Here is a 12,196-nt window from a genome sequence, read left to right on the forward strand (position 1 = left end):
TTAGAAGCCCACCCCAGCCTGTGCTGTGCCACACATGATTTCTCTGCTAAAGTCACATTCCACTTGCTGCTTCTATCCAGATGAACAGGTCAGAAAACAATGCCTTTAATACATTCCTCAAACTATAGTTTCAGAATTATGGCTTAATAATTCTCCATTCCTGCCCCAAACGTAGCTGGCATTTAAAACAGGTGTGGCTAACCTTTGCCCATCCCCCAACTGTTCTTGTACTCCTGCCCAGCAGGGCAATAATTGGGGAGGATGGGAGTTGTAGTTCAATAACTGCTGAATGACCACCCCCACTGTAAAGGGGGCGAGTAAAGTTAGACTCGTGTGCTTTTGCCAAGCCTTTGAGCACGCAAGATGACCTTTTAGGAGAACGGGGCTGCTCTTGCCAAAACTTGTGGAAAGATCTGCGGCTTGTTTAAAGGGGCCACCTGTTCAGAGGCAATGATGCTTAGATGTCAAGCCTTTTAAGGAAGCACAGCCACTCTAATCTTTCCGGGAAGGCCCCTTACAGAGAAGCAAATACCCAGTTCAAGGAGGTTAAACCTCTTTTCCCTCTGCTTATAATATTTAGTAAAGAGGACCTGCAGTTTCTGGTGAATAAACCAAAACAAGCAAAGGGCCCTCATATTCAGAGAATGCATCGTTGAGAGAAGGAATTTCTGCTCCTCTTGCCTGCTTCTACTGCAACATGCCCAGTGGGTTTGCATGTTTCATCTGGGGGAAGAGAATTTCAACATGCAAGGGAGCTGCTGGGACTAAGACATGACATATCAAGAGCGCCGGCTCTGCAGAGAACAGCTGGCATAAGTGTTTCCTTTCCCCTTTGTGACGTATTTCAACTTGTGAGAGGTGTGTGTGCCTGAAATGGCCACAAGATCTCCTTTGAGTCTAATGGTCGCACCATTTCCCTCCCTTCCCCTGGTTTCCACATTCATTTCACACACACACAAACACCATACTAGTGCAAGGTTATTGGGCTTACACTTTGTCAAGTTTCCTTCATAAAATTCTGGGTGGTGGATGTGTTCAGAAACCGGGGGGGGGTGGATTGGAGAAAACCCGGGTTCAAATAATATAGCTGCCCCACCTCATAAGGTTGTTGTGAGAATAGTTTTTAAAAGCACGCCTGCCAGTTTTGTAGCATCTTGGAAGGTGGGCTACAGAAATGCAATTCGCTGCTGGTTCCACACAAAACGCTTCTTACTGCAATGCGCTCTACGTGGGGCTACCTTTGACTGGTGACTGGGTGCGGCCGCCGAGACCACTTAACACCGGTCTTAAAAGATCTACACTGGCTCCCAGTACGTTTCCAAGCACAGTTCAAAGTGTTGGTGCTGACCTTTAAAGCCCTAAATGGCCTTGGTCCAGTATACCTGAAGGAGCGTCTCCACCCCCATCGTTCTGCCTGGACACTGAGGTCCAGCGCCAAGGGCCTTCTGGCGGTTCCCTCACTGCGAGAAGCCAAGTTGCAGGGAACCAGGCAGAGGGCCTTCTCGGTGGTGGCGCCTGCCCTGTGGAACACCCTCCCATCAGATGTCAAAGAGAAAAACATCTACCAGATTTTTAGAAGACATCTGAAGGCAGCCCTGTTTAGGGAGGCTTTTAATGTTTAATGGATTATTTTATTTCATTTTTCTGTTGAAAGCCGCCCAGAGTGGCTGGGTATAAATAAATTATTATTATTAATATTATTATTATTAAAGCACACAATGTGAGGAGAGGCTGGGTGGCTGGCTCAAAGCCTACACAACAGGGCTTGAAGATGGCCATTTCTTCCCTTTGAGCAGAAATTTCCAACCCATAAAAGACAGTAGAAGCTGCTTCTTAAAAGAGTCACATAACAGCTGGGTCCTTATCCCTTTATACAGACTGGGAAACACACACACACACACATATAGTTCCAGGTTATTCTGTTTCAAGTATATTCTGGATCTTCGCCACTCTGGGCTAGTCCACGCTCAAATGCTAAGATTACACACTTCGCTCAAGGATGCCATCCATATCGCCAAAGTTTTGTCATTGGCTTGTCCTGTGTTCGTTCTTACTGATTTTTATTGCAAGATTATTAAGGGGGGGAGGGGAGACAAAAAGGAGGAGGAACACCTGTCGGCCTGCATCAATTACATCTGCTGTGATTTATATAGAGACTGGATATCCACTTGGTTGGTTCGGTAGCATATATCAAATGAAATTGATGTTTCTAGAAAGTATGTTCAGATGTAGCAAGGGATTCAGACAACTGTGTAATAGGTGGTGAGTATTTACCCTTCCAGGCTTGAAGTATAAATCACTCGGTGACTCTCTAAAGGCTTGCAAAATCAATTTTTGTTGTCCTGCTTTAATCCCATACAACTGGAACATAATTTAAAAGTACATGAACATCCATGAATATCAAGGATTTTGCTAATGGAAACTTGTTACATACAACCACTTCAGAAAGTCCAGTTGCATTGGACAATCCCATATCATGCCTTAAGCAGATATTTCCAGCAATACACTTCAAATGTCCATCTGAGTTAGACAGCACCTTCTTGTAGAGTAGTTGTGGAGTCCAGTACCTGTATATCCAAAATGCCAATTTTTGCTGAATCGATCTCAAATCTAAGTAAGATTCTGCATATATTCCAATATATTTTCTATTGCTTAGGTTGCACAATACATTCTAATTCCCTGTTTCCATTCTTTCCTAAGTTCCTGAACTTCTACTTTTCAATTATTGCAGGGTTTTGTTTTTTGTGTGAATATCCAATTATTCCTTCCAACTATTTGGGGAGGGAGTCTGTAGCCCTCAAAGCAGGCAGACCATAATAAGACACTGAGGAGTGCTATAATTGAAAATCTTGCTATATCCAGCACTCATTGGTAGTATAGTATCTAGACCGCAATATAGGAAACTAACAATCTCCATTTATCAGCTGATCTAATGTGCAAACTCCACAGTGCTAGATTTTTTCCCCACAAGAAAGACTGCCTCTCTATCTTCAAATCCAGGTTGCCGCATGAAGTTAATTAATTTAGCATGTGGATGAAACTGAAGGCGGTTCTCTTTTTTTTTTTTACATTTCTGGACCCCAGGGCCCCATCCCAAAAGTGAGTGTTAAGTAAGCTGTCTCTAGAATTAGCCATGCTGGGGTGCTTGTATTTTTTAAAAAAAGACTTGTCACTCATTCATACACGTTGAGAGATACGCCTTGGGGCATAAAGGCTTGTGTTGCTTTCAAACAGGTCCTTCAAACAGGTCCTTCAAACGCAGCAACGAAGAACATGGCGGGCATTACAACAGCGTCCCTTTCTCTGCCCTGCCAAGAACTCTTCCTTCCCCTGGATCTTACCCTCAGAGATTCAGCCACGTGTTACACCGGGAGGTGGGATAAGGCCGGCAGCAGTCATACGCCGCTCACTTGTCAAGAAGTTGAATGTTGCACAGGCATTGGGCTGCGAAAGCAATGAGACGAAAAAAGAATCAGAACTGTAGAGTTTGAAGGGACTGTGAGGGATCTCCCAATCCGCTGCAATGCAGGAATCTTCTGTCCAATGTCGGACTCAAACCCATGACCCTGCAGTTAAGAGTCTCATGCCTGTACTGACTGAGCTAGAAGAAGTTTGGGTTGGGGAGGGAATGGATCAAGGCAGAGTGCAAATTAACAACAAGAGAGTGTATCTCAACAAAAACAGCCAGTATGAACAGAGAGTGTATCTCACTGCAGCAAGCTGCTCATGTCACCAGTGTAGTGATCAATACCTAGAAGTTCCTACTCTTAAGGGGTAAAAAATACCCACACCAATATACCAGAGGCCTCGCAGCCAGAAACCTGGTGCTGGAAAGAACAAACAGCTAAGGAGCTCTGGAGATAAGATTTGCCCCAGATAAAGTAAATCTCCATACAATTTCAGTGTGGTGTAGTGGTTAAGAGCAGTGGACTCGTAATCTGGTGAACCGGGTTCGCTTCCCCCCTCCTCCACATGCAGCTGCTGGGTGACCTTGGGCTAGTCACACTTCTCTGAAGTCTCTCAGCCTCACTCACCTCACAGAGTGTTTGTGGTGGGGGAGGAAGGGAAAGGAAAATGTTAGCCGCTTTGAGACGCCTTAGGGTAGTGATAAAGCAGGATATCAGATCCAAACTCTTCTTCCTTAAGTTGTTGGCAGATATTGCCAACATTTCTTTGCCACGCAGGACTGGGGACATTAGGTCCAAATCTGATTCCTAAGCCTACGACACCATGCTGCTAGCATATCCTGTCCAGCTCCAGATTCTAAATGCAGAGCCTTCAAATACAAAGGCGAGAGATCCAAATGAAGCAAGCACTAGAACTGAGGGAGGAGATGGTATCTTTTGCTTCTCTTCCCCATTATTGGGCCTTACCGTATCTTGTACCTCCACAGCAATCCCACACTGACGCATTAACTTCAGGATAGCGGGGTCCAACCTCTCCACCTTGCTTCCCGTCCCCAGGACCAGGATTTCTAGGATAGCCAACAGATGAAACCACAGAAAGCGATTAGAACGGACACCAATTCAACCTTCCTCCTGAGCATTCTTCAGTGGTATTGTGGCAAGCAGGCAATAGAGGTTGTCATTAATGTGCCTAATTGTTGCCAATGTGCCTTATTAGAAAGTCACATTTCTCTGTGCCTTACTTGCCTTGCTTTAGTGCTGATGTTTGCAATATATTTTAGCTGTGTTTGCAGTTTGCAATTTGTTAGAAGGAATGTTCTGGGCATCATAGTCACAAGACAAGACGTTTGTACAACAGGATGTCAGGATGTTCTACAGTCGCCCAGCAGGATGTCTGATAAGAAAGGGGATTTTTTTGCTTTATTAACACTTACCATCGTACCTAGGAAGTGCCTTATATGGCTTCCTGTTTCCGGCAGTGGGAAATGGCTGACTCCCATACGATAGGACCCCAACCGTGCCAGTAATTCAGGGCTGATTTGGGGGTAAGGACTTCAGTAATTCAGGGCTGATTTGGGGGTAGGACTTCAAGGCTTGAACTTCAAAGAGATTCTCGTCGTGGTGTTTGGATTAAGGAGGTATCGTACGATCTTTTTTTCTTCACAATACTTACAATTGGTTTTTCTGCAAAGCCTCATTAAGAAACCTAATTTATTTTGAGGAGTACAGATGGATTATTTATAATTGGATATTCAACTGCGCGGCCTTATTTGGCTTGAAAGACTTGATAAAGAAAGGAAGAAACAAGATGGCGCTCATTAATGACGCAGCACAGAAAAATGCGAGTTCCTCCGTTTCGAAGGAAGAGGAGATGCTTGTTGGCTGATTTTGTAGTGATTTGAGACAATAATGTGGGATAACATGCAGAGCAGCTGTTTGCAGAGTTTCTTCATTAAGTGCAAGAGAGAAGGCTGAATGGATGTCTAGCAGCCCCTCTCCTAGGGCCCAGGAGGGGGGAATGTGTGGTCTCCAAAAGCCAATTGATAGTCAAATGTTTTACATCTGTGGAATACAGTTTACTTATAGTACAAGATCCAAAAAGTATGCCTTTCATCAAGCTTGGATAACAGCCTGGATGGGAGTAACTTAACTTAATAACACGGGAGTTGCTGCACCATTAAATCTTAAATGAGGACTTGGACAACAGCCTGGATTGGAAGTGGAATGAGGTCAGGAGGGGCTGCGCTGGTAAATAGACAGTTGGAAAAATAATAAAGCTGTACTTGATGGATGTAAGGATATATGACTTTTGACATGATTGAGAATCACAAAGCCAGGGGCGGAGAACTTTAAAGTGGTAAAATCGGAATGTGGAAAATAGGAGAACGGCAAGAAGAAGCAGGAACAAGACATGAGAATGCTATTCAGGAGATCCAGACTATGGGAAGCTCGGGGAAAAAATAATAATGAATAATTTGGACTACAATTTGGCTCCTTTTTTTAGTTTGTTGTTTTCAATTGGAATAGGCTTATATGTTAATTGGCTGTTTGTATTGGAAAACTAATAAAAATGATTTTTTTAAAAAAAGGAAGTGCCTTATATTGATATATAACAGAAATGCTAAGCTTTGGCAAGAAAAAGGAGAAGTAATCTTATAAGGACAAAGCCAGGGTTGTGTCCAAGCTTATTGGCTTAACTTTGCTGCAGTATATGAATATGTAATGCCTAATGCTGCCTGAAAAGTGTATATAAATCCAGAGCACTGATGCCCCATGCTCAGCCTTGCGAAATTATTCCGCTGTGCTTATTGCTGCCAGCAATAAACTTATTTTCTATTTCTCCAATGACTGAGTCTGTGGTCCTTGAGAAGCCTTCCTGCCATAGGCCTCGGGGCCTGAGCCTACAGTATGGGCTCTGAGAGGCAAAGATGATCCATTGTGACTGGCATGCCAGCGGACAGCTGCATCATTTGGCTCTGATGAGCTGCTAGGAAATCTATTTGCCGTCTCAATTCCATTTCCCCCCTTTTTAAAAAACAATTTCCCTGAAATGATTTAATGCCGTTTTTTCCCCCTAGTAATGAAAGCCAACACCAAACACTTAAAAAAAATAATTATTATACAAGTCAAAGCAGCAAGATGCTCTCAGCTTCTTAGAGAGGGGTGGGAAATTCCGTTTGCCACTCTTAAGTTTAATTTCATCATTTAATAAAAACACGATGGGTTTTTCCCCCCAGTGAAGTTGTCCCATTATCGCAGCAAAGGAAGAATGGATACAAAAACTTAGGGAATATGCAGAAATGGCAGAATAAGAAATCAAGATAACAAACTTCTTTTTATAAAAGAATGGAAATGGTTTGTTGAATATTTACACATAAATTGTAAACAGATAAAAACACTGGCAGGATTATTGTTATAACCTGCAGCTATATAAGTGTGTGTGTGTGTGTGTGTGTGTGTGTCATATATATCATCTACGATAAATAAATGAGCAAGTTAAGTTAATTTAGATATGCAGAAGGTAATAAAAATAAATTTAAGGAAACGCAGAAGGGGGGGAAAGGAAGTCAAGTTTTAAAATGTTAAAATGAATGTAAAATCAGTGAAATGTGTATATCTGAAAAGTATAAATGAAATTTGAAAAAAAAGTCCCATTAGTGCAAGGGCTTCCATTTGTGCAATGAAACTTCATTTTCCTGCACAATGGGACTTCCTCTCCCTTGCAGGAGTCCTGCCATCTCTCCTGGGGCTTCCCAGGGGTCTACTGCTCAAGGCAAGTCAGGCAGACTGTGTACATCGCCTGGGAACCCAAGGCAAGTTGCTCTTCAGAGGAAGAGCAGGCAACAAGCTTGAAGCATGTTTTGGGGCAATATCCAGGTGTAAAACTGGATGATTACAACCAGGTTGCTCACAAACCGTCGTCCCAGCGATTTGCTTCCTTCCCATCCCTACAAGAGCACAGTAAGTGGGGGTTGGCTGACCTGCGGCCATCTAGATATTGCTGGATCAGAAGAACTCCCCCCTCAGCCCCAGCCAGCATAGCTAAAAGTCGGGGATGATCGGATATAAAATCCAACAACATTGGCAGGTTCCAGAGGTTCTCCATGCCAGTCGTAAGGGAAATTCGAGCACTTATACCTATTCGAGGCTCCAGCAGGCGGAACAAGACGAGGCTTTCAGCAGTGATGTCCTTATGTGTGCCAACCTGGAAAGGAAGGAGAGGAAAGGACGGGAGAAAAAGAGGAAGTCCTGTAATTACTTTATAAGAGGAAAAATACACTACACAGCTCAGGATGTGGTTGTGACATCAATGATCTAACAAAGGATCTCAAGACTTGGAAAGATGTCTTCCAAGGTTGACAGCCCTGGGCTGGGTCTGCAGATAAGGGAACCTCCTTCCTAGCACCACGGCCCGCATTTCCAAGCATCGGGGTGGATGTTGACTTGAGGAATCGAAAGACCCCACCCCACCCCCAAACTCACGTTCCACTGTAGGATGGCTCGTGGCAAGACTGCGCAAGGCCCCACCACCTTGTTGCTGCTGACGGTGAATCCTCGTTCATTGTAGCCTTCTATGAACATCATGTCTTCGGATTCCTTCTCCAAGCGCTGGATGGTGGTCTTCTGGTAGAGCTCGTCATCTGAAGGTGTCAGGCGGTGGCCTCGCTGGGGTGGCCTGGAGGTGGAGGTATGGAGAAGGCGGCACTTGGAAACTGTTTCTAAATCACGGGATCACTAAATCACAGGATCACTGCTCAGGATCACTGCTGGGAGGAGGCGAGAGCTCAGAGGGTACACCTCCTGTGCGATATAAGGGTTAAGCTCTCTCTCTTCCCTCCCGCTGTCTCTCGTTTTCTTTTCTTTTTTGTTTCCCCTTTTCCTCTTTATTTGGATTAGTTTGGTTTTCCTTGCACGCTGAAAAGTTTCAATAAAATTATATGTTTCCGAGCACAATTCAAAGTGTTGGCGTTGTCTTTTAAAAGCCTTAAACGGCCTCAGCCCTGTTTAAGTGCATCTCCACCCTTATCATTCAGCCTGGACACTGAGGTCCAGCTCCGAGGGTCTTCTAGCAGTTCCCTCACTGCGAGAAGTGAAGCTACAGGGAATCGGGCAAGAGGGCCTTCTTGGCAATGGTGCCTTCTATGTGGAACACCCTCCAGTCAGATGCCAAGGAGGTAAAGAAATACACAACTTTTAGAAGACACCTGTATCGGGAAGATTTAAACGTTTGACGTTCTATTATGTTTTTATATATATTGGAAGCCACCCAGAGTGGCTGGGGCTAACCAAAAGTCAGTTGCTAAATGTTTTAAATGTAGTAAAGTCAGTTGCTGAATGTTTTGGGCCCCTTCCCACGTTTTTATTTACGGTACTTGAAAAGCATATACCCCACCTTATTTCAAGAAGGGAACTCAAGAAGGCTTACAGAACACAAGATCATAACAATACAGAAGTCATCCCATTTCAAAAGCTTGGTTAAAAGCAGCTGCTTTGCAGAAATATTCCTGTTCTTGCTCTTGGCTTCCAAACATAGCACTCATGGGTATGCTTGAGCTGGACACAGCAACTCAGTGGTTTCAGAAATTAATCGTGCAGATTAAAAATATACTCTGCACGTACTTAAGGGCACATCATCATCGTCATCATCATTATTATTAAACATAAGCTAGACCAAGCTCAGGCAGCCTGATGGGAGTTGTAGTCCAAAACATCTGGAAAGGCTAGGATGAATATAAAACGGAAAAATAGTTCAAAGAGGTGTGGGATATGGCTATTAATGATAAATCAATGTGTGCTATCAAGGTAAGATGGGGAATAGGGAGGAGAAATTACTTTGAGGAGATATGGAAGGAATTTATAGTATTTGTATTGCTAAAAAGGAAAGGGGTCAAACCATCACAAGAGGTGTTGAAATTTTGGGAAGTTGGGTGGAGTGGTCTGAAGGGTGGGAGTGGGGTGCACACTTTTATTTATTATAATTACTTTGTTTAAAATTAAAACAAAACATCCGGAAGTCACCAGGGTGGTGAAAGTGCAGAACGGGCAAAAGGTCCCAGCCAATGGTCAGAGATGGTGACCGCTGCGTCCCAAGACACCCCACTTCAAGGCTCACTAACATAAAACATTAAGAAGTAGGGCTTGCTTCCTTGCTCAGTTTTTTCTTACTGGCAGGAAAGCGGTGCAGTTAAAAGCTTCACGCCAGGCGGAAACTCAGCAGCTTTAGTTCCCCCCTGCCCCCCACCCGAAGATGCTGTGAAGGGATAGGCTTGACCAGTTGGATTTCTTTCTGCTTGGCACGAAACCCAAGTCACGGCGAAGGAGGCGGGCAGCCCCGAACCACAGGTCACGGTCATAGGTGTAGATCCCGCTTGCCGTTGCAGCTTACCTGCTGAGATAGACGGGCCTCGCAGCAGTAGCGAGCCTCCAGCCCAGCGCTGGCCCAAGCAGCCTGAGCGGAGCCATTCGTGGAGGAGGAAGAAGCGGCGCAAACCGCGGCGCCCTTTGCAAAGCAAGAAAGCGCGCGCCTGACCCAGAGCGACGCCAGCGGAACTCCGGCAAGCGGACCCAGAAGAGGAGGAGCCGGAGGTTGCCTGGTGGGAAGGAAGGGAGGGAGAGAGAGCACAGCCGGTGATATAAAACTGCGCTGCGGAAAATCGCCACTAGATGGTGACAAGTGTATACAGTAATGTTGTTTAGTCGTTCAGTCGTGTCCGACTTTTCGTGACTCCATGGACCATAGCACGCCAGGCACTCCTGTCTTGCACTGCCTCCCGCAGTTTGGTCATGTTGGTGGCTTCTATGACACTGTCCAACCGTCTCGTCCTCTGTCGTCCCCTTCTCCTAGTGCCCTCCATCTTTCCCAACATCTTTTCCATCTTTTCCAGGGAGTCTTCTCTTCTCATGAGGTGGCCAAACTATTGGAGCCTCAGCTTCAGGATCTGTCCTTCCAGTGAGCACTCAGGGCTGATTTCCTTCAGGATGGATAGGTTTGATCTTCTTGCAGTCCATGGGACTCTCAAGAGTCTCCTCCAACACCATAATTCAAAAGCATCAATCCTTAGGCGATCAGCCTTCTTCATGGTCCAGCTCTCACTTCCATACATCACTACTGTACTGGGGAAAACCATAGCTTTAACTATACAGTATGGACCTTTGTTGGCAAGGTGATGTCTCTGCTTTTTAATATGCTGTCTAGATTTGTCATTGCTTTTCTCTCAAGAATCAGGCGTCTTTTAATTTCGTGACTGCTGTCACCATCTGCAGTGATCAAGGAGCCCAAGAAAGTAAAATCTCTCACTGCCTCCATTTCTTCCCCTTCTATTTGCCAGAAGGTGATGGGACCAGAAGTATAATAGGCTCACAATTTTTTTCCTTTCCAGGTGGGAGGATCAATGAACAGGAGGCATCATGCAACCTCTGTTGGGCAAAAGATTCCTGGATTGCAGCGGGTTGGTCTAGATGACCCGAGGGACCCCTTCCAACTCTACAATTCTATGATGCCACAGTCTTTGCGAGCGAGTTGATAGTCACTTTATTAGACAGAAACCACACTCCTATGCAGATATAAGGCCCATGGGGTTTACTCTGAGTAAGGGGTTTCGGCTTTACCATACATAAAAATTGTCTTCTCTTCGTTTTTTATTTTATTTTAGTTGAGATTCCTGTATTTCAGGGGGTTGGGCTGGATGAGCCTTGCGGCCCCTTCCATCTCCATGATTCTATGGTTTAGTCTTTGAGGGTTCAAGTCTGCATTACAAGCCAAAGCATGGCGCATCTAAGAAAAACCAGCTTTCTGTTTCATCCCTATAAAATAGAGGAGGAGACCTAGGGACCTTCTAATCCTGGACTCCAACGCCTATCACATATGACCATGCTGACAGGCGGCTGGTTTTATTTTGCACTACTACTTAAAACCAATTGTATGCTGCCTTCCGTTCCAAATAACGCCCGAGGCGCTTCACAAAACAATAAAGCAACATGAAATATGACAATAGAAACAGTCTGCAAAGCCCCCGACAAACTGCTGGTTTGCCAGGAACCTTCAAAGCGCTGCAGGAATTGGCGCTGAGCAGAATCACACACACCCCTTCACGTATGAAGGGAGAGGAAACTCTTTCGGGAGCTCTGTGGGTGCACCCAAACTCAGCACTAAAAAGGAAGCGGAGAAGTCTCTCTCCTTCCCTTTAAAGCCCCATCTTGCTGCGATCTTAGAGATGGAGACTCCCCAAGGCTTTGGTGAGTTTCCCCGCTTGTAAGATTGCAACAAGATAAAGCATAACGAGGGAGGTGGGAATCTTAAACCCAATCTTGGTGTGGTCTGTGAAGACTTCCAAATGCTCTCAAAGGTCTTTGGGAGTTTCAGTCTCCTCACCCTCACTTTAGAATTACAGCGGAACTGGCTTCTCCCCCTCTTCCCTAATAAGTCTGATGGGATGTTGACCACCTGTCACATTTGGTCTGTGATGGAGATCCTGATCAGGAAGTGGTACTTAAGAGTCAGAAAGGTTCCTCTTGCCTGCTCTATGTATGCCCACCTAGTCAGTCTAGCTAAGGAGAGGCAGTCTGGATGTGCATGTTTTTTTATGTTTCAGTCCAGTATACCTGAAGGAGCATCTCCACCCCCATCGTTCTGCCCGGACACTGAGATCCAGCGCCGGGGGCCTTCTGGCAGTTCCCTCACTGCGAGAAGCTGAGTTACAGGGAACCAAGCAGAGGGCCTTCTCGGTAGTGGCACACGTCCTGTGGAACGCCCTCTCACCAGGTGTCAAAGAGGAAAACAACTACCAGAC

The 12,196-nt window shown here is 45.1% G+C and overlaps 1 protein-coding gene across 2 annotated transcripts; it reads right to left on the reverse strand.

The window, feature by feature from the left end:
* Positions 1-2,316: 2,316 nt before the first annotated feature.
* NDUFAF3 (NADH:ubiquinone oxidoreductase complex assembly factor 3) lies at positions 2,317-9,967 on the reverse strand. Of its 2 annotated transcripts, XM_035106833.2 has the most exons (6): positions 9,793-9,967; positions 7,890-8,082; positions 7,545-7,611; positions 4,374-4,474; positions 3,342-3,444; positions 2,317-2,567 (listed from the first exon to the last, which is right to left on the reverse strand). In XM_035106833.2, exons 1-5 carry the CDS (start codon positions 9,867-9,869, stop codon positions 3,352-3,354), a joined length of 531 nt encoding a protein of 176 aa, XP_034962724.1. In that variant the 5' UTR covers positions 9,870-9,967; the 3' UTR covers positions 2,317-2,567; positions 3,342-3,351. The 2 variants fall into 2 exon arrangements, with proteins under 2 accessions (XP_034962724.1, XP_034962723.1); XM_035106832.2 differs by lacking the exon at positions 2,317-2,567 and having other exon boundaries at positions 2,988-3,444.
* Between the last annotated feature and the right edge of the window lie 2,229 nt (positions 9,968-12,196).

Source organism: Zootoca vivipara, chromosome 2 (genome assembly GCF_963506605.1).
Source record: "Zootoca vivipara chromosome 2, rZooViv1.1, whole genome shotgun sequence".
In the NCBI taxonomy this organism is placed as follows: Eukaryota; Metazoa; Chordata; class Lepidosauria; order Squamata; family Lacertidae; genus Zootoca; species Zootoca vivipara.

What these genes read in the sequence shown, in the direction of transcription:
- NDUFAF3 (XM_035106833.2), bottom strand. Translation starts at nt 9,869, where the DNA reads ATGGCTCCGCTCAGGCTGCTTGGGCCAGCGCTGGGCTGGAGGCTCGCT. An exon ending in AGGCCCGTCTATCTCAGCAG is followed by an intron (nt 8,083 to 9,792) that starts GTAAGCTGCAAC and finishes CTCCACCTCCAG; the next exon opens with GCCACCCCAGCGAGGCCACC. An exon ending in CCTGCTGGAGCCTCGAATAG is followed by an intron (nt 4,475 to 7,544) that starts GTATAAGTGCTC and finishes TGGCTATCCTAG; the next exon opens with AAATCCTGGTCCTGGGGACG.